Source organism: Sus scrofa, chromosome 4 (genome assembly GCF_054392235.1).
Source record: "Sus scrofa isolate SSC_HxYL_T2T_F1_AM1 chromosome 4, Sscrofa_HxYL_maternal_Yorkshire_Landrace_v2.0, whole genome shotgun sequence".
Classification (NCBI taxonomy): Eukaryota; Metazoa; Chordata; class Mammalia; order Artiodactyla; family Suidae; genus Sus; species Sus scrofa.
In genome coordinates, this window is record NC_139386.1 from 41,833,485 (window position 1) to 41,854,397 (window position 20,913).

At 41.5% G+C, this 20,913-nt stretch overlaps 2 protein-coding genes across 13 annotated transcripts in view; one reads left to right on the plus strand and one right to left on the minus strand.

Moving 5' to 3' along the window:
• Window positions 1-967: 967 nt before the first annotated feature.
• On the plus strand, window positions 968-19,654 carry CCNE2 (cyclin E2). Of its 9 annotated transcripts, none has more exons than XM_013996597.3 (12): window positions 968-1,043; window positions 3,604-3,643; window positions 3,732-3,828; window positions 3,914-3,970; window positions 4,919-5,070; window positions 6,787-6,922; window positions 9,596-9,742; window positions 11,544-11,639; window positions 14,362-14,496; window positions 16,887-16,998; window positions 17,519-17,676; window positions 18,106-19,654. In XM_013996597.3, the coding sequence occupies exons 2-12, from the start codon at window positions 3,630-3,632 to the stop codon at window positions 18,217-18,219; spliced, it is 1,218 nt and encodes a 405-aa protein (XP_013852051.1). In that variant the 5' UTR covers window positions 968-1,043; window positions 3,604-3,629; the 3' UTR covers window positions 18,220-19,654.
• Window positions 19,538-20,913, minus strand: part of INTS8 (integrator complex subunit 8) — a 57,169-nt gene continuing 55,793 nt past the window's right edge. For all 4 annotated transcript variants that reach the window (XR_014843569.1, XM_085022001.1, XM_003125559.6 and 1 more), the window contains exon 27: window positions 19,538-19,738. Coding sequence is in view for 3 of the 4 variants with exons in the window: in XM_085022001.1 (XP_084878127.1) it covers window positions 19,622-19,738 (117 nt within the window). In the remaining variant the exon portion in view is untranslated. The remainder of the gene's footprint in view (window positions 19,739-20,913) is intronic.

Below are 20,913 nucleotides of genomic sequence, written 5' to 3' on the forward strand. Positions count from 1 at the left end.
AAATTGTTACAAGTATAAAGAAATTTGTACATTTCGAAGTGAATTTTAAAACTGGGATGAGAAGAGGGAGCCAAAAATGAACGTACACAAATATGAAACAAAGAGAACATACTGAAAGATGATACCTAAAATAAATACCCACAAAGACAACTACAAGAATAAAACTCTGGGAAAGAGCGATTTTATAATTCAGCTTTCTGTTCTGTTCAGGAGTCTTAATTTCTATGGGTGTAAACTAATTAAGGGAGTGGATTGCAGAGTAAAGAGCTCGCAATTAGCATGAGCTCTGTGACAAGAGAGGATCTCTATACACATTATAAAATGTAATCTTTGAAACTACCCTTGAAATAAGTGTCTTGTTTCATCTTTTCTAGAAGAAATCCATGCTCGTGGCAATTATCTTACAGTAGAGCAGGATCAGACGATTCATCCATTAGAAAAGTAAGCTCATGGTCTTTTAAGTCCAGTGACCAGATACTTGTAATATGGCAGAACTCATCCTGTCCCTTTCCACAAAGCAGTCTTGGGATGGTTATGAATTTCTCCTTTACTAGGATGGCACTCTGTTCACTTCATAGTCAGCTGGCATTGTGCAAAGAACATTTCTAATTTACCGTCTCCTTAAGAAGTTATTTACTAGTTAGCCCAGTGCTGGGCATCAATATGCAAGACTGGTTCTCAGTTTATTTTGATTACCAAATTCAGGCATAGAGGCCACAAGTTTTGCTTGTGTTCAGGTCACACACGCTTGCTGGAAGACCTCTTACATCGCGTTAGCTCTCTAAAGCTCTACACCGGAACAGCACAGCGTTTTGAAGTGACTGTAAAAAGGAGGCAACTTCCCCCCATAGAGAAAGCCATCATAGCATCCTAAGTGGTATAAAGTTTCCAGGGACTTCCGATTCCATGTCGCCTTGGGCAAGACTCATTTCCTTTTGCGTCGATCTGGGAGAAAAACAATTATTTTGTAGGCGTCACGTGACCATGGTGAGACTCGAAGAAGAAATTGTGACAGAGGACTTTGCCGACCCGAAAGCCCTCAGGTGCTATGGTTATTTCTAGGGTCTGAGGCCAGCACCGGCGGCGCGGCACAAAAGGCGCGGGGCGGGGACCCCGGGACCGTCCGCGCCGCCGCCTCCTGGTGCATCTCGGGAAGGGCTCCCTCCTGGGCGGCGACGCCGGACGGGCGCTGGAGGCCCGATCTCCCCGGCCTCTCCCAGAGGCTCGCTCCTGCCACGGCAGAGAGACAAACACTGCTGGCCAGCGTCTGGCACGAGTTGCCGCGGGTTCAAGAAAGTCGTTGCACCGCTCCTCCGCCGCAGGGGTCTTTGTTCCCTCCAGCGTGCCTCGCCCCATGCTCCTGCAGCAAACCTGCTTGCAGAGTATAAACGGCATGTCCTACTTGGAGATGTCCAATCTTGGGACGCACTGGAGCGGAGCGTCAGTAGAGGCAGTGAGGGAACCCAAAATTTAGATACAGGGCGGGGAAAGAGGGAAATAGGTCGGACCGCCCCCCATTACCGCTCGGAGGCGGGAGGCTCCCTCCCGCGCGGGCGGCTAGCGCGGGCTCTGCAGGGCGCGCTAGCGGCCGCTGGGCGGGGCGCGACGGGCGGGTCCGGGGCCTACACGTGGTGGAATCGTCCACCCTGACGGGCGCTGCCCCGGGAGAACTATTGTCTCCTGAGGAAGGGGCAGTCCCACTCCAGGCGCACCTCGGGAGAGGTGTATACCCTTGGAGGCCCCAGAATTGGAGGTTGGGAGGATAGAGAGGGAGGGCGCGACTTGGCGCGAGCGTTTCCTGTGCTGGGACTTCTGAGTGGGAAGCTGTCAGACAGGGACAGGGGGCGGAGTGACCCACCCACGCGGAGGATAAACGGGTCTGCGGAGCGGAGAGCAGGAAAGCAGGGTTGATGCATAGTGTAGTCGGCAGGCTGAAGCAAAGTGCAAGATAGGCATCCCTGAGCATGGCTGCCCTCGGATGCCACAGCCTTCTCCTACACACACGTGGCCTGCGGCGCGCCTGGCTGTGTTTACATTCTGCAGCCACTCCACGTTGTGCTGCCGTCCTCGCCTCCCATTGGCCAGCTCGCCAGCCAACGCTGCGCCCCTCCCTCCGGGGCGGGCCTTCTAGGTCCCCGAGTCTCTTAGGAAAGCCCGGGTTGCTGGAGGCCTTGGCGGGACAGCCAGGGTGCGCCACAGGATGGCCACTTCCTGACCACTCCATACTCGCCTGTGCTGCCTCCACCTGGCCGTACGTCGAGCCCAGGCCGCGGCCTGACACTCCCGGAATCGGAAAGTTGAGGGAGAGACGGGACGGAAAAGTACTGGGGGGAGATGCGGAAGCCGAGCGGCGGGGACCTGGGCTGCTGGGGAAGAGCCTCTGCGACTCCCTCTAGCTGCCGGGCCACACGGGCAGGTGAAATGCAGGTGACCGCGGACCTAGGGCCTAGACGAGCCGGCCCTGCGGCCTCTCGAGGTGGGCGGGCGCGAATTGACTGCAGGGAGCTGCGCGCGGGCCTGCGGGCGCGCTGGCGGGCGCGCGGGGGAGGGGAGCGCGCTGTCCGGAGGTGTCAGTCTGAGGCGCATGCGTGCGGGGCGGGCCTGGCCCGGCCTATATATTGGGTTGGCGCCGGCGCCAGCTGAGAGTCGAGCGGTAGCGGGTCTGGCGGTGAGGAGCTGCTGGTCGTAGGGCGGGATGCGGGAGGAGAGAGAGACCCCTTGGGCCGATCCATACCGTGGGCGGGAGCCTGGGAGAGGGAAAGTGGGAGGGCTGAGAACTAAGCGGCTGGGGGCGATGGGTCTCGGCATTCTGTCCCTGTCACGACCCTTGGCAAGGGGCCGGGGAAGCGGCGGGGGATGGAGGGCTGCCCCTGAGTGGGAGGCCAGGGAAAAGCCCCTCATACTAGGGGCTCCTCTGTGCCACCTCCATTTGGAGAGCTATCCTGCAGGAAAAAGGATGTGGGCCCGGGAACCCTTAACGGGGAGAAAAGTTCCCCCACCAGCCCAGTTTTCCCCTTTTCTTTCATTGAACTCGCTTTCCTTCACTCCCATCCCCCAACTGGAGTCGGGGTCCCGGTGCCCCTCTAAGCGAAGGGCAGGGTCCCGTGGGGCTGGGAAGGAGGGAAAGGAGACTGAAGTACGTGACACCAGTTCCCTCCGCCCCCTGCTTCCCCGCCGCCGCCGCTCTCCAAATTGGCGCGGAACCGGCTTCTCCACAGCGTTTCGCCTCCACAACCCCCTCTCTCCGCCGCTCGTCCAGGATGGGAGGCGGGAAGTGGGGGCGCTGCCCAAGTCCCGCTCGGGGTGTCGGGGGGAGAGGGTACAGGACGCAGAAAAGATACATCTGCCTCCCTGAGCGTTCGGGGCTCTGGCGGTGCTTTACAGATTTTTTGAAGACTGTCCCGGCTGTACATTCAGTTGAGGAAATACTGGCATGTGTCCAAAATCATGAGATAATTAATACAGTGCAGAAGACACCGTGGTAGATGGCTCAGGTCATCTCCTGAGGGACTTGGTTGTAACCTCTGAATCAGCGTCTACCTGGCACTCAGAGAGTATGGATGACAATGTATTTGACTCTGGTTTTTCCTCTTTCCCCTCCAGAGGTGTCACACACCTGAAAGAAGAGAATGTCAAGACGCAGGTAATTTGTCTTGGAGATATGTTTCAAAGTTAACTGCTGCCTTTGAAACGCATGCCTTACTAATGAAACTTCCTTTTTAAAACTGTAGTAGCCGTTTACAAGCTAAACAGCAGCCCCAGTCCAGTCAGACGGATTCCCCTCAAGAAGCCCAAATAATTCAGACCAAGAAAAGAAAAACGACCCAGGTGAGTTAAAAGGGGAGAGAGAGAGAAAGAGAGGAAATTCCTTGCTGGTGCTTTAGTTTAACAAATGGTCTTTTCTGTTTTCCAGGATGTCAAAAAAAGAAAAGAGGAGAAGGTCACTAAGAAACATCAATATGAGATTAGGGTAATGCAGACCTGGGCTGGGTTTGGGGAAAACTAAGGCAGGACGAAAAAGAATAGCATTGTGTTAATTGCTTCGCAATGGGAAGATTCCTCTGACACTTTTGATGCCTCCAGAGGTCAGCAGGAAGGTGCTTGTCTTTGGGTGGTTTTTCTGTCCCTGAATCCTCTACAGCTGCAGAGTAAGTTTGCCTTGAAGCAGCTGGTCTCTCTTTGTAAATCCCTCCCTCTTGGAGCTGCCTGGTGCACCAGGGCCCGCCTAATCTGTCCAATGTACTGCTCTTTGTTCCCTCTCTGACTATAGTGGAGGGTCCTAATAGCTGCTTCTGGGGCACAAATAGGCTGTGAGGTCACTGACAGACTGGCACTCAGCCCTTTGCTACCTTTTCTTCCTATGTGTTGTACAGAAAAAACATTTTAAAAGACAGTGGTTGTCTTTGAAACCAGCATTGATTGGCAAAAGGGTCCTCTAAGTATTTAAGTAACTGATTCCACTTTTAAGATTTTACTTACCTTCGTGCATTCTAAAGTAGTGGGACAGGCCTTATGAGCGGAGGGTGTGGGAGGTGGAGTCAGCTTTCTATGGAACAAGGTGCCCTGGTCACTATTGCTAAATATAGAGGGAGAATTTTATAATTTTGAAAGTGATTGGTATTTGACTACAGATGTGTTTTGTTATTTCTCCTCTCCCTCAGTACCTAATGTCTTGTATTTCCAGGATTGTATTTTATTGTCTAAAACATCCCACCTGTTACTCTTTGTGAAGATTGATATGAGCTATATGGCTTATTTATAAAATATGAATTCAGATTAACTAGATTGTCAGCAATGTTAGCTAACAATGGTGTTTGGGGAAAACTATAGACTGTATTAGCTTCATTTATAAAAGAGCCAAGACAAAAGCTGGTTCCTACTGCACAGATATTCTCTTTATTATTTTTTTAAATGACAGAATTGTTGGCCACCTGTATTATCTGGGGGGATCAGTCCTTGCATTATTATTGAAACACCCCACAAAGAAATAGGAACAAGTGACTTCTCCAGATTTACAAATTACAGATTTAAAAATCTTTTTATTAATCCTTCACCTTTGCCTGATTTAAGGTAAGAAAAATTTTAATAATTTAATGTCAAAGATTAAAATTTACTGATGTAATATATGGTGCTATTTTGAGCTTTTTTTGCCTTCTTTATACGGCTAGGAAAAGTTGTTTTAAAAAACTGCTTTTTTATTAGCATTTAAACATATATTATCTGAGAGTAGTGCTATTTGCGAATGACATGGGTATTTAAACATTGATTCTATAAAGTTATTTTCATTTGCTTGCTGAGGAGTATATGCCTTATCAGAAGACCTGAACTACCTTTTTTTTTTTTTTTTTTGCTTTTAGGGCCACACCATAGGGCATATGGAAGTTCTGAGGCTAGGGGTCAAATCGGAGCTACAGCTGCCAGCCTACACCACAGCCACAGCGACGCCAAATCTGAGCAACATCTGCGAACTACACCGTAGCACAGGATCCTTAACCACTGAGCAGGGAGGGCCAGAGATTGAACCTGCATCCTTTTGGGTACCAGTCAGGTTTGTTTCTGCTGAGCCACAATAGGAACTCCCTGAACCACCTTTTTAATGGAGTTTAAATAATTTATTTAAAATGTTGAGATGGAAGCATGTCTTGTTTTGTTTTGTTTTGTCTTTTTTAGGACCACACCTGCGGCATATGGAGGTTCCCAGGCTAGGGGTCTAATAGGAACTGTTTCCGCTGGACTATGCCAGAGCCACAGCAACTTGGGATCCCAGCCGTGTCTGCCGTCAGCGACCTACACCACGGCTGACAGCAACGCTGTATCCTTAACCCACTGAGCAAGGCCAAGGATCAAACCGAAACCGCAGCCTCACGGTTCATAGTTAGCACTGTGCCATGACAGGAACTCCCAAGATGAAAGCATTTTAACATGTACAACATTTTCATTTGCTAGATCAGCTTTTTAGATTTCTTACCAAGCTTACTAATGTCCATACTTACTTCTTTTTTCAAATTAATTAATGACTAAGAGGTACAGCTTATATAAAATGAGTAGTGAAGTTATATTTAGCTTTAATAAGCAAATTAATGGACTCAGACATTTAAACTCACCAATCTTCCTCTTCTCTGTACTGTCCCACCTTGCCTCCACTGTAGTGTATTAATAATCTATTTGGAAGTGATTGAGACTGTCTCTACTGGGATCATATATATATTTTGTTTGTTTGTTTGTTTTTTTAGGGCCACCCCCGTGGCATATGGAGGTTCCCAGGCTAAGGGTCAAATAGGAGCTACAGCTCCTGGCCTACACCACAGCCACAGCAATGATCTGAGCCACGTCTGTGACCTATACCACGGCTTGTGGCAAAAACGCACTGAGTGAGGCCAGGGATCCAACCTGCATCCTCATGGATACTTGTCAGATTCGTTTCCTGCTGAGCCATGATGGGAACTCCTGGGATTAAATGCTTTAAATACTGAGTTTTTTAGTGTTGCTCTTGAGGAAACATGGTTATCTTAAAGTGCCTTTGTGAATTTCATATAAATGGGGACTAGAAAGCATTCTGGAAATCTTATCAATTTAGAGTAACAAGGTACAAGTTCTTGCTGTATAATTTCATGCTAAAGAAATGGTTTCTAAAAGTTAATGCTGCAGTTTTTCCTATTAAGACCTTTCTCTTCCAATTTCCAATTGAAAGTTGGATTTCAGTGTTCGATAGTTGATTTTGCTGTATATGAAACAGGTAGCTTGTATATTATGTAAACCACACAATTATTTTCCCCCTTTCCACAGCTGGGGATGCTCACAGGATGTTTGGCTAAACATGTTAAAAAAAGAGACCAGATATGTTCATGACAAACATTTTGAAGTTCTGCATTCTGACTTGGAACCACAGATGAGGTCAATACTTCTAGACTGGCTTTTAGAGGTATGTTCCAGCAATACGTATTTCATTTTTCTCTGTATAATGGAAAAATATTTAGATGTAAATATGCTTTCCATGTGCTCTCATGGTAAATATTATATATTATTGCCAGGAGCCGCTTGGGGTGGGGAGGGCTGCTTAGTGTATTTGATGATTCCAATGTGGAAAATGACTGTCTATAAGAGCAAAGTCATGAGGGCCGCCACTATGTCCCATACAACCCAAACCCAATTCAGAATTCCTGGTATCTCAGTATTGCTGGGGACTAGGAGCTGTTTGTTCTAGGTGCCAAGATGAACATAATATATATATAGTTGACAAGGTTCTGATTTTTTGCTATGCAAGTGAAGGGCTAGTCTTCAGGACATTCAGAAATCCTTTTCTTCATCACCAAAATCAAATTATAATTTGGAATCCTTTCTCTCTGTCCTAAATGATATGGAGGTTTTGACTTCCCCGTAGCCCTAAGCCCTCTAGGTTCCATGTAGCTTCTTTCTCATATCCCTCCATTCCTTTCAGAAATACACTGGGCCATTAATCGACAGGAATAATAGTGACCCAGGAGTCCCTAAAGATCTGTGCCAGAATTTTTCTATTGTTTAGGCCCATTCTCTTTCTCTAGATAATAATTCTAAAAGAATCTCTAAAATTATAACTGAGGAAATGGTTCCCTGTATTGATGACAAACTGGTTGTTCTCTAGCACTTGGATATTTGGTCTCTAGCCTCCCTGTCCTTAATATAGATAGAGACAATGAGCTCTAAGGGAGAAATACTGCAGGCTTTTTGGTGGACTGACACACGGCCGGACAGATCTCAGAAGCTATCAGAAAAGTTCTTAAAACTACCAAGTGCTGTCCTTTTGAGTCAGGTCGTCTTACTCCTTATTCTGACTAGCAGGGAAGATGATGTTTCAGTTGTGTGTGTGTTCAAGAAGGTAATTGAGTTTTTACTTGTTCTCAATGTCTAATGATCATGGATGACGTTTCAGCACAATTATGTTGCTTTTATTTTTCCTTTTTATGTTGTACTGATTTTTATTCAATGGTTGTCTATCAAATTCATCCCTATGTCCCTTTAAATATATGATTATATATGCAAAACCAAATAGAATATAAATCAAATCCAGCAGAGCATTAAACTCTAATTTGTCACATATCCTTTTAGTCTAGGAATGCAAAGATGGTTCAACATTTGAAAATCTATTAACAGTTTAAAGGAGAAAAATCACGGAGCTTCCATCATGGCACAGTGGAAACGAATCCGACTAGGAACCATGAGGTTGTGGGTTCGATCCCTGGCCTCCCTCAGTAGGTTGAGGATCTGGTGTTGCTGTGACCTGTGGTGTATGTAGGTTGCAAACGAGGCTCAGATCTGGCGTTGCTGTAGCTGTGGTGTAGGCTGGCAGCTGTAGCTGCTGTAGCTCCAATTGGACGCCTGGCCTGGGAACTTCCATATGCTGCAAGTGCGGCCCTAAAAAGCAAAAAAAATAAAAAATAAAAATTTTTTTTAAAAATAAAGGAGAAAAATCATATAATTATGTACCATAGATGTGAAAGGAATTTTTTGAAATTCAGTATCCATTCCTGATTTTAAAATGTGTATTAAATTAGAAATAGATTTCCTTAACACATTAAGTGTTTATTAGAAACTCAGGTATGTCTATCCCTCTGTTTCCTCAAAAATGGAGTAATTTTCAGAATAACTTTATGAAGTTATTTTCAGAATTAAGACTTTTCTCTATGTTAAGTATAGAAATGATAGATACTAATTATTAATAACAATAGTGAAACATTAGGGGGATTCCCATTACAGTCAGAAACAAGGAATAAGATAAAAATTTTGTCTATCACCAATGTTATACGTTCAGCTTTCTTCTATAATTCTTAGCCAGTGCTAAGAAAAATAAAACATGAAAAATAAATGAGGTAAGAACACTGAAAGGAACACAGTTGTCATTTTGTAGTTAAATGTGTATCTGGAATGATGAAGAGAATCAGTTGGAACTATTAGGATATAAACTAAGCATGAGAACTTACCCATTTGTCAACAATTAAAAATTAGGAAATTAGGAGTTCCTGTCGTGGTTCAGTGGTTAACGAATCCAACTGGGAACCTTGAGGATGCAGGTTTGATCCCTGGCCTCTCTCAGTGGGTTAAGGATCTGGCGTTGCTGTGAGTGTGGTGTAGGTCACAGACGTGGCTCGGATCCTGCGTTTCTATGTCTGTGCAATAGGCCGGTGGCTACAACTCCAATTTGACCCCTAGCCTGGGAACCTCCATATGCCGTGGGAGCAACCCAAGAAAAAGGCAAAAAGACAAAAAAAAAAAAAAAAAAAAAAAAAAAAAAATTAGGAAATTAATAGGAAAAAAGTTCTCATCCATAGTCAGCAAAAGTGTAAATGTATCTGGGTATACATTATAAATGTATAAATTACAAATGTAACACATTAAATCTGTGTGAAAAAAACTGTAAAACTAGTTAAGAGTAAATGAGGACAGTAATAGATTTATTTATTTTATTAGCACATGTTAATTTTTTCCCCCATCTTAGCTTTGGTATCCTAAAAAACCTAGTTGGGTTTAAAAGTGCTCTAAAGTCTGGTATGTTAAGAAATAACATTTTAATTTGGAGAAATTTATGGAATAATGTTTAAATGTTTGGATTCTTCTGTAGGTATGTGAAGTATACACACTTCATAGGGAAACATTTTATCTTGCACAAGACTTTTTTGATAGATTTATGTTGACACAAAAGGATATAAATAAAAATATGCTTCAGCTTATTGGAATTACCTCATTATTCATTGCTTCCAAACTTGAGGTAAGTTCTCAAAGTTTACCCATAGACATATTTACCTTTTTGTTTGTTTTAATCAGTGCATTAATCCTAGAGAATACTATGTACCACTTTCGATATGTTAATTCTTAGGAAAGATGAGTTTTTTTCCAAAAGGTTTTCTGAACATTATGATTTGAATGGAAGGATAAATATCAAAGGTTCCCTTTGAAGTATCTGAGCCTATTACAAGTCTCTGGTTTGATTTGGGAATTGGTATCTAGGTAATATTTTCCATGGCTCATTGTGCCAAACAAAATAATTGATGCTATCTCCTGGGTTAGAATGATGGTCCATATGCAGCCTAACATTCCGGTATCTGATGGTAGTGCCAGCATAGAAGGAAACTCCTTTCCTGCCTGAGATTTTCTTTCAGACAATCAAATTTTTTTTTTTTTTTTTTTTTTTTTTTTTTTTAGGGCCACACCTGTGGCATATGTAAGTTCCAGGCTAGGGGTCAAAAAGGAGCTGCACCTGCCAGCCTACACTACAGCCTTAGCAATGCCAGATCCAAGCCACATCTTCGACCTACACCGAAGCTCACGGCCTACGCCAGAGCCACAGCAATTGGAGATCTGAGCCGAGTCTCTGACCTATACCACAGCTCACGTCAACGCCAGATCCTTAGCCCACTGAGCGAGGCCAGGGATTGAATCCGCATCCTCATGAATACTGGTCAGGTTCGTTACCACCTGAACCACCATGGGAACTCCCTCAATCTACTTTTCTTAAATTCAACACATTATGGATATCATTAGTACCTTCATCTGAAACTTTTGAAGCTTGTATCATTTTGAGGGTTAGGAGAGGGACTGTGAATCATGCATTAATTTCCTTAAGCGTATTTTTCTTCTCTTCCACATTTGTCTTTTGAGCTTTAAGGCTGTCCCCAAATTCTGCCAAATTTGATGAACAAGTCTGTATTCAGTGTATCCTTACCTGAAATCATACTGTTTGTTTCAGGTATCTTTCTAGAATAAAATCTTGATCAATAGCCTGTTCTCATTTGTGGCAGGCTTCTACTCCTCTGATCATTCTACTTGTTCTTCTCTAAACTGTTAAGACAGACCTGCCATCAACCAAACTGCACACATTATTTTTTGACTAACCGTACTTTTGCACTAGGGTAAAGGAAATATTTTCAGTTTCTATATCTTATTTGTTGAATATCTTGTTTTGGTCTGATATACTAGCCAATCCCAAAACAAGTTTGGCTTTTTGTTTTAATCAGTCACTGAAATGACTGGTTAAACTACTCTAATTGTTTATTAACTAAGATTCAAGATTAGTTCTGTCAGAATGTTTCAGTCAATATAGTTGGCTAATTTAGATACCTAGGTATGAACAATATCTTTAAATATAAAGTTTCTTTGGTTATTGTAGAATTATTTTGACTAAGATTTATCATCATTTTTGAAGCTGTTCTTTAAAAATGAAGTCTGGGAGCTCCTGTTGTGGCTCAATGGTCAAGAACTCAACTAGTATCCATGAGGATTCGAGTTCGATCCCTGGCCTTGTTCAGTGGGTTAAGGATCCAGCGTTGCCATGAACTGCAGTGTAGGTCACAGACGGGGCTTGGATCTGGCGAGGCTGTGGTATAGGCCGGCAGCTGTAGCTCCTGTTCGACCCTTAGCCTGGAAACTTCCATATGCTGTGGGTACAGCCCTAAAAAGACAAAAAATAAATAAAAATAAAAATGAAGCCTGTATGCTGTTTGTATATAATTCTTTAGTTTTAATCTCACTCTCAATTGTGTTTGATATTAATTATTAAATCCATTTTAAAGGAAATCTACGCTCCTAAGCTCCAAGAGTTTGCGTATGTCACTGATGGTGCTTGCAGTGAAGAGGATATCTTAAGGATGGAACTCATTATATTAAAGGTAATAATAATTATATTTTTGATAATTCTAGTTGCAATTTAGTAACTTTGTAGTTTAGTAATCTCAGACTACAATGTAAGTAGTCAAAACAGAGGTTTTGGTATTAGGATACAGTTCTAAGATGGAAGTGGAATTTGCTTAACCTATAACCTCCATTTTTCTGTATCTTTCAATTTTCCCATATTGAGGATATTCTTTCTTTTTTTTGGGGGGGGGGCTTTTTAGGGCCACACCCATGGCATATGTAAGTTCCCAGGCTAGGGGTTGAATTGGAGCTGCAGCTGCTGGCCTACACCACAGCCATAGGGATATGGGATCCGAGCCTATACCTAAGCTCACAAATTCTTAATCCACTGAGCAGGGCCAGGGATCAAACCTGCATTCTCATGGATACTAGTTGGATTCGTTTCCACTGTGCCATAACGGAAACTCCGAGAATATTATTTCTTAATATAAAAGTGTTTAATGATAACACTTTCAAAATATATAGTTAGCGTAGCACATGTGTATAAATGAATTCTAGTAATGATTCTCAAATTTTAGTTCTGATTTTCCACTTCTTCCACCAGATAGAGAATGAGAATTATTTTACTGTCTTTTTGCTTTTCTACATGCATGGAAGGGGCTACTAACAGAATGGTAGAGGAGAAAAGTGTAAAGGTGTTTACTTGGCCCTGAATTAGAGATTAAAGGGTGAATGTTAGCTACTAGAAAGTATGTTATGAAATCTGAACATGATATCATGGTTTTATAAATAGGACATATAAGAAAACACAATCCGGAGTTCCCATCATGGCTCAGTGGTTAACGAATCAGACTAGGAACCATGAGGTTGAGGGTTCGGTCCCTGGCCTTGCTCAGTGGGTTAAGGATCCATCGTTGCCATGAGCTGTGGTGTAGGTTGCAGATGCGGCTTGGATCCCATGTTGCTGTGGCTGTGGCGTAGGCTGGCGGCTGCAGCTCTGATTCGACCCCTAGCCTGGGAACCTCCATATGCTGAGGGAGCGGCCCTAGAAAAGGCAAAAAAAAAAACAAAACACAATCCATATAAATGTCATAAAGGATGTTTATAAATGATAAACATTTTATTATTTATTTATTTGCTTTTTTAGGGCCACACCTGCAGCATATGGAGGTTCCCAGGCTAGGGGTTGAATTGGAGCTGCAGCTGCGAGCCTACAACCACAGCCACAGCAACGCCAGATCTGAGCCACGTCTGCGACCAACTCTGCAGATCACAGTCACACCAGATCCTTAACTTCCCTGGGCAAGGCCAGGGATCAAACCCACATCCTCATGGATACTAGTTGGGTTCGGAACCTACTGAGCCACAATGGGAGCTCCTATAAACTATAAACATTTAGGGTAATAGCTCTGTTAGAATGGGATCTTGACCTACCAATATTTTTAAGACTTTTATTCAAAAAATTTTATTTATTTATTTATTTTTTGTCTTTTTGCTATTTCTTTGGGCCACTCCCGCGGCATATGGAGGTTCCCAGGCTAGGGGTCGAATTGGAGCTGTAGCTGCCAGCCTATGCCAGAGCCACAGCAACGCAGGATCCAAGCCGCATCTGCAACCTACACCACAGCTCACGGCAACGCCGGATCGTTAACCCACTGAGCAAGGGCAGGGACCGAACCCGCAACCTCATGGTTCCTAGTCAGATTCGTTCACCACTGCGCCACGACGGGAACTCCTATTCAAAAAATTTTAATATAACATAGTTGTCAAGACTGTGTTAATTTTAGGTATACAGAAAAGTGATTCAGATATCTATATATATATGTATGTATGTGTGTATATACATAGATATACACACACATATATATTTCAGATTCTTTTCCATTATAGGTTATTACAAGATATTGAATATGGTTCTGATATTGTTCTAATAACCAAGTTACCCAGATTTAGGCTTGAAGTATAGTATAAGGAGGCTATGTAAAGGAAAGACGGAATTCTCTGGGTGGTCTTACAGACACTTAGGACTGTGTTCTCTAAATATTTTAGACTTCTTAGAAATGGTAAAGTCCCAGGTCTTCATGAAGGGAAAAATATCATAAATTTTTAACTTTTACATTTTGACCAGAAGCCATTAGAGATCACAGACAGAAAGAAAAGTGTCAAAACTGTTCTTGGAAGATCTGAACAGAATTAGCTGTGGAGTCATTGAATATAATTAAAGGGGCAGTTTATAAGCAGAAAACACATTTGGAAGACCAGGGGGCTATGAGAAATGAGAAAAGTAGGAATGATTAATAGGCCCAATGAACTTTGTAAATAATGACAACTAGAGAATAATAAAGAGGTTTATATCAATAATAGACTGAAATACAAGGGGCTTTTAGATTGTGAGGTATCTATAAATATTTTTATTAAAATAGGAAGAAATAAGCCTAAAGCAAAAAGTTTCTTAAATGGCTGTAAAGCAGCTATAGGAGTAAAGTATAGCAGCTATAGGAGTTCTTATTGTGGCTCAATGGATTACGGACCCGATGTAATCTCCAGGAAGATGTGGGTTCCATCTCTGGCCTTGCTCCGTGGGTTAAGGATCCGGCATTGCCATGGCTGTGGTACAGGCCTCAGCTCCAACTCCAGTTTGACTCCTAGCCTGGGAACTTTAACATGCCACATGTGTGTGGCCATAAACAGAAAAAAAAAAATAGCTCATATATGCATACTTATATCTATTAACAGACATTTTCATTTTATTAACAGGCTTTAAAATGGGAACTTTGTCCTGTGACGGTCATCTCCTGGCTAAATCTCTTCCTCCAAGTTGATGCTCTTAAAGATGCTCCTAAAGTTCTTCTACCTCAGTATTCTCAGGAAAAGTTCATCCAGATAGCTCAGGTATTGATATTTTTATTGAGTGTATGCAAATATTATTAATTACAGGTTTTCTTTACTGTATTAAGTGTTAAATAGACTACACCACAAACTGGCAGCATACTGAATTAAATTTACTCCTTAACTGACCAGAGCAAAACTTCTAATGTATAAAATTCTGTCCCCAATATTTACATTGCTTCCTGAAAATTCTAGAAAACAAAGTTTTCACACTTTGAATTTAAATATATTATGAGCACTTTTCCCTCTTTAGGAGTATAAAATAGAGAGTTAAAGACCTCTTTTTTTTTTTTTTTTTTTTTTTGTCTTTTTGCCATTTCTTGGGCCGCTCCCACAGCATATGGAGGTTCCCAGGCTAGGGGTCGAATCGGAGCTGTAGCCACTGGCCTACGCCAGAGCCACAGCAACGCGGGACCCAAGCCATGACTGCAACCTACACCACAGCTCACGGCAACACCGGATCCTTAACCCACTGAGCAAGGGCAGGGATTGAACCTGCAACCTCATGGTTCTTAGTCAGATTCGTTAACCACTGCGCCATGACAGGAACTCCGAAAGACCTCTTTTTGATGTAAAATGGGAAAAGTATTTCTCAGCCAATTGTTTCAGGTTTTATCATGCCATGAAGTTATTTCTGTCTGATTGCCTTAACTTTCTTATATTTGACTACACAGGAAACCTATTTTACATATTAGAATTAAAATCATCTCATTTAGTTATAACATTATTTTAAATTCTAAGTTTAAACTTAGGCCAGTGTATAATCATTATCCCAAGAGACTGTGGTACTCTGGATGGGTTTGTAGGTAACCTAGGTGGAAATTCAACTTGTGTTTTAAATCTAGTAAACACACTATGAACACAAAAACCTGGATAACCAATAAATACATTGGAATTGGTTCATTTGGTAGAACTTTCTAAGGAAGGCATATTAATTCTCCCCCCTCAGATTTCCTAGCATCCCATATTATTAGAGACAGCTATTGTACCCTTTTAATAGGCAAACCTTTGATAAGCTGATAAACAATGTAGAAAATTTCTAAAGGTATATAATTCATTTCCAGTTCCTCAATTTGTGCTTCTATCCTCTGGACCAATGGGGGCAAATAATTTAAGTTTTACTATCACTTCAGGCCTCTGAAACCTAACCCTATTACGCGATTGATTTCACTGCTCGAGGGTTGTTCAGATCTCTTATTGCCTGGATTGTACTGCCTCTTAACTAATCTCTTTTTTTAGAAACACGTTCCATTCTTGTGTCTCTGCTTCTCTGTGGTTTAAGGGATTGTTTTGTTTTGTTTGGCCTTTTTAGGACTGCGTATGTGTGGCATATGGGAGGTCCCAGGCTAAGGGTCTAATTGGAGCTGTAGCTGCTGGCCACAGCCACAGCAATGCCAGAGCCGAGCTGCATCTGGGACCCACACCAAAGCTCATGCCAACGCCAGATTCTTAACTGACTGAGCGGGGCTGGGGATCGAACCTGCATCCTCAGGGATACTAGTCTGGTTAGTTTCCACTGAGCCACAATGGGAACTCCTAAGGGATTGTTCTTAAGATGTAACTTTCCTGATTTAAAATCTTCCAGTAATTTCAATAATCAGCCAGAAGCTAATAGTTCTGACTTCCTAAAGAACCTATATGATCTAAACTAGGCCAGACCTCTCCAGCAACCTTTTAAAAAGCAGGAAGGAAAGCCACTCCTTATTTCGTATTTTTTACATGGTGTTCTGAACCACATGAGTTTCTAGGGGAAGTAATACTTTCTCATTTATCTTTGCATTTTTTTTTTTTTTTTTTTTTGGTCTTTTTGCTATTTCTTGGGCCGCTCCCATGGCATATGGAGGTTCCCAGGCTAGGGGTCAAATCGGAGCTGCAGCCACCAGCCTACGCCAGAGCCACAGCAACGCGGAATCCGAGCCGCGTCTGCAACCTACACCGCAGCTCACGGCAACGCCGGATCGTTAACCCACTGAGCAAGGGCAGGGACCGAACCCGCAACCTCATGGTTCCCTAGTCGGATTCGTTAACCACTGCGCCACGACGGGAACTCACAAATTCTGTTTCTTATATTTAGAGTATTCTCTCCCTCCCAGTCTTCCTGGCTACCTTGTCTTTTAAGACTCATTTGAGCAGAAGTCTTCCCTGTCTTCCTCACTCTGGATCAGATGCTCTAATAACATGCATCTTGCTGCATCCTGACAGTCCTTTATTTGTCTATTTACAAGACTCTATCCCCTTCAGGGTGGCAGCCTATTTCTCTTTGGATCCCTGTAGTTTTAATAATTCTTGGCATATGGTCTGCATCTAAGCACTCCAAAATGTTAGCTGACTGATGTTTAGTAATGACACACAGTACTCACTCTTCTAAATACCTCTGCTTTTTCCTCTGTTAGCTTTTGGATCTGTGCATTCTAGCCATCGATTCACTAGAGTTCCAGTATAGAATACTGGCGGCTGCTGCTTTGTGCCATTTCACGTCTATTGAAGTGGTCAAGAAAGCCTCAGGTAAGGTAGTATATTTTGTTCTCTTACCTGTTCACAACTTTTAGGACTATTGACAAACTTACCATTTTGCTGAACAAGAATTTAAAATTTTAATGAAAGAAATTTAGCATTTTAGCAGTTATCATCCCTTCCGTTAGAAGTACTTTCTAATCCTCAATGTATATCCACAAACAGAAAATAAGATCAAATGGACTTTAAATCCATTTGAAGTTAGTCGACTACAGATTATCACTGAGAGTTCTTTGGGTTTTGACACTTTTGATTTCCTATGTACCAGGTACTGGCTAAGAAGCTCTAAGACTTTTTCTCCCTCAAAATAGTCACATTATAAACATAGTTTGGAAGTGATAATATGTTTTGACTGGCTAAACTTGTTGTAGATTATCTTATGTGCTTATTTTGGTTTCCTTTTTACATGAGTTTCAAATTAACTATCTTTAAATTTTGAAGCATAAGCAAATACATTAGGCGTATATGTTAGTTTCTGATGTAACCTTCACATTTTTCTGACTTTATCTAGGTTTGGAATGGGACAACATATCTGAATGTGTCGACTGGATGGTGCCTTTCGTCAGTGTAGTAAAAAGTACCAGCCCAGTGAAGCTGAAGATTTTTAAGAAGATTTCTATGGAAGACAGACACAATATACAGACGCATACAAATTATCTGGCTATGCTGGTATGTTTCTTGTAGTTTTTTGGTCTTACTATCTGGGAAGTCACTGAAACTGATACTAAGGAGACTATAGAATAATATTTCAGGCAGATGGTAAGGCATAGATGGTACAGGGATAGAAAGTTCCAATGAGCACATTAATTTCAAAATGTAAAGCTAATAAAATGATTTTGAAGTCAAAGCAAGACTCAGGAAGTATCTCAAGATTAATGCCAGTAGTCCAGGTAAGATTTTTAAAAAATACAAGTTGAAGGCAGTTCATATTGTTGAACCTCCAGAATGTGCCTAGTTACAATTGGAAAGATAAAGAAATGACTACATTAGGCCTAAGTAGCCTCAAATTAGTACACACAAGTCAGGTTTGACTTTGCTTTACTGTATCAATGCTTTAGCTTAGCTATTAATCTCTGCCTGATTTCTTCCTCTGCATAGGATGAAGCAAATTATGTAAACACCTTCAGAAAAGGGGGACAGTTATCACCAGTGTGCAATGGAGGCATTATGACACCACCCAAGAGCACAGAAAAACCACCAGCGAAACACTAAAGAAGTTAACTGAGCAAACAGGTTGGAACTGATGGAGTGCTTCCTAGCATTTCATAGAACTTAACTACTTTTACAGCAAAATTGTGCTGTGACTGTCCTCACCAATTCAGAAGTTTCACTGCCATTCTCTGATTTTAAAAACCACTTAAAATTGGCACTAAGGAAGAAATTTATAAAATTCCTATGTTAGCTGTTTAAAGAAACAGCAGAACTTGTTTACAAAGATGACTTCCTGCCCAACACTGACTGGATAGAAGCCAGCCACAATCTATGCCATAACATTTTTTTTTTTTTTGATCCAGTGTTAACTATGTTTATCTACAAACTAGGAATTTTATCATTGGTGTTTTCGACTAGATAAGCGCTACCTTAAAGGGTACATTAAGTGATAATAGTACTTTGAATCTAGTTTTTAGATTCTCAAAATTTATCATCAACTCTTGCCTAGTGCAATTTGGTTCTTGAAAATAAAATTTAAACTTGTTTACAAAGGTTTAGTTTTGTACTAAGGTGACTAATTTATAGCTGCTTGTAGCAAGCTATTATAAAACTTGAATTTTTAAAAAATGGTGAACTTTAATCCATTTGACTTGTTTATTTGCCATGCCATAACATTTTTAACCAGTAGGGCTTAGATGAATATGGTGTTTGAACTGTGCTCTAAACAGTGGGAATACCAAAGAAATTATAAACAAGGTAAATGCTGTGGTTCCTACTTGGGGCTTTGACACACAGATTGCTTTATAACTTTTTTGTACATCACAATTTGAGTGAAAAACTTAAGTATTTTTTCAAACTATTTACATGAGAAAGTCACTTTATTACTCTAAAAAGAAAAATCCTTAGGGTTATCACAATTTAGTGTGACTAAGGCTTTATTTATGTTTGCAAAACTGTTAAGATCCTTTTAAAATTCCTACATTATGGGTTAAGGACAGTGTCAAAGTGATGAAGCTTAACACTTGACCTAAACTTCTATTTTCTTAAGGCAGTAAATGTATACTGATTCCTAGAAATCTATTTATTTAAAAAAAAAGACAAAACCTTGACATAAGAACTTGCTGTATATAGATAGCTACTTCCACATAAATATTGCAGTTTTTTTAAAAATGAAATTTCAGCCTCAAAAGTGGATCTGATTAGAAAAATCATACTAGATTATTAGTTTATTCTGTTACTGGACATGTGAATCTCTTCTTCCTTTGAAGAAATTATAAATTTAAGCTATTGTGGTATGAAGTCTTCTGTACAGTTTTTGTTTTTAAACTAGTATGTTTCAGCATTTTGTCTGAAAAGAAAACACCACTATGTACATATGTATTATATAAATTTAATCTTTTAATACTGTTTATTTTTAGCCCATTGTTTAAAAAATAAAAGTTAAAAAATTTTAACTAACTGCTTAAAAGTAAAGTTTTGCCATTGCTTGGAGAAACTTTTTTTTCCTTCTTTGCGCTGCCAGCTGCAACACTTCTTCTGGGTTGCTTGCATTCAATTCAGTCTGGCCGATGGCTTTGATCTTCCAAAACAGAAAAGTGATGTTACTAGCGGTCTGGTCAAAAATAGTCTTGCTAGTACACCTAATATCAAAGTACCTACTTGCTAACAATGATAAACTGAACCTCTAAATGTAGTTGCTAAGAGGTGTGGAAGAAACGACCCAAAAGACTGACTGCCACTCAAGGAAAATCAATTACTGAACCATAGTTTACAGACTTAATCTTCCGTAAATGGTTAAGTATATCCATGTAAGTTTATTTGACCAAAAATACCAGTAAGGACTTCCTGCTATGGCGCAGTGGGTTAAGAATCCAGCTGCAGCAGCTTGGGTCGCAGTGAAGGTGTGGGTTCATACCCAGCCTCACACAGTGGGTTAAAGGATCCAGTGTTGCCACAACTGTGGCATAAGGTTGCAGCTGGGGCTTGGATTCAATCCCTGGCCCAAGAACTTCCATTTGCTGCAGGTGCAGCCATAAAAACAACCATCCAACCAAAAAAAAAAAAAAAAACCAAACCAAAACCAAAAAAAACCCCAGTAAATAAACTCTACAAATAATCTGACACATTTTTACAGTTAAGACTCCTACAACACAATTTGAAAAATCAAAATCCACGGAGTTCCCATCGTGGCACAGCAGAAATAAATCTGACTAGGAACCATGAGGTTTTGGGTTCAATCCCTGGCCTTGCTCAGTGGGTTAAGGATCTGGCGTTGCCGTGAGCTGTGGTATAGATGGCAGACGAGGCTCGGATCTGGTGTTGCTGTGGCTGTGGTGTAGGCTGGCAGCTACAGCACTGATTAGACCCCTAGCCTGGGAACCTCCATATGCCACGGGTGCAGCCCTAAAAGGACAAAAGACAAAAAAAAAAAAAAAAAAAAAAAAAAAAATCCATGTTTCAAGGCTTTACTTTTTAATGTGTAAATATTTAGCTACTTGCTTAGCACTATAATATATAGTGCCCCATCTTGTTCATGATTAGAAAGAAATACCTCTGTCTGATAAAAATCCATGATAGTAGCCATGGAGTGTTTTGTGAGAGCATGTTTTAGGACCTTACTTACCTTTATACTTACTAAAGAAATGCTAATTTTGTCCTTTTTAAAAAAAAAAAAAAAACGACTAGTCTGATAGGTAGCTTGAAAAGAGCCAAGACTGTTCAGAAATGATTGTCAGGTCAGGGAACAGGAGGACT

Bases quoted from the DNA above. Each gene is read 5' to 3' on its own strand.
- CCNE2 (XM_013996597.3), top strand. The intron at 11,640-14,361 runs GTAATAATAATT...TTTTATTAACAG, and splicing joins TGGAACTCATTATATTAAAG to GCTTTAAAATGGGAACTTTG. The intron at 14,497-16,886 runs GTATTGATATTT...TTCCTCTGTTAG, and splicing joins AGTTCATCCAGATAGCTCAG to CTTTTGGATCTGTGCATTCT.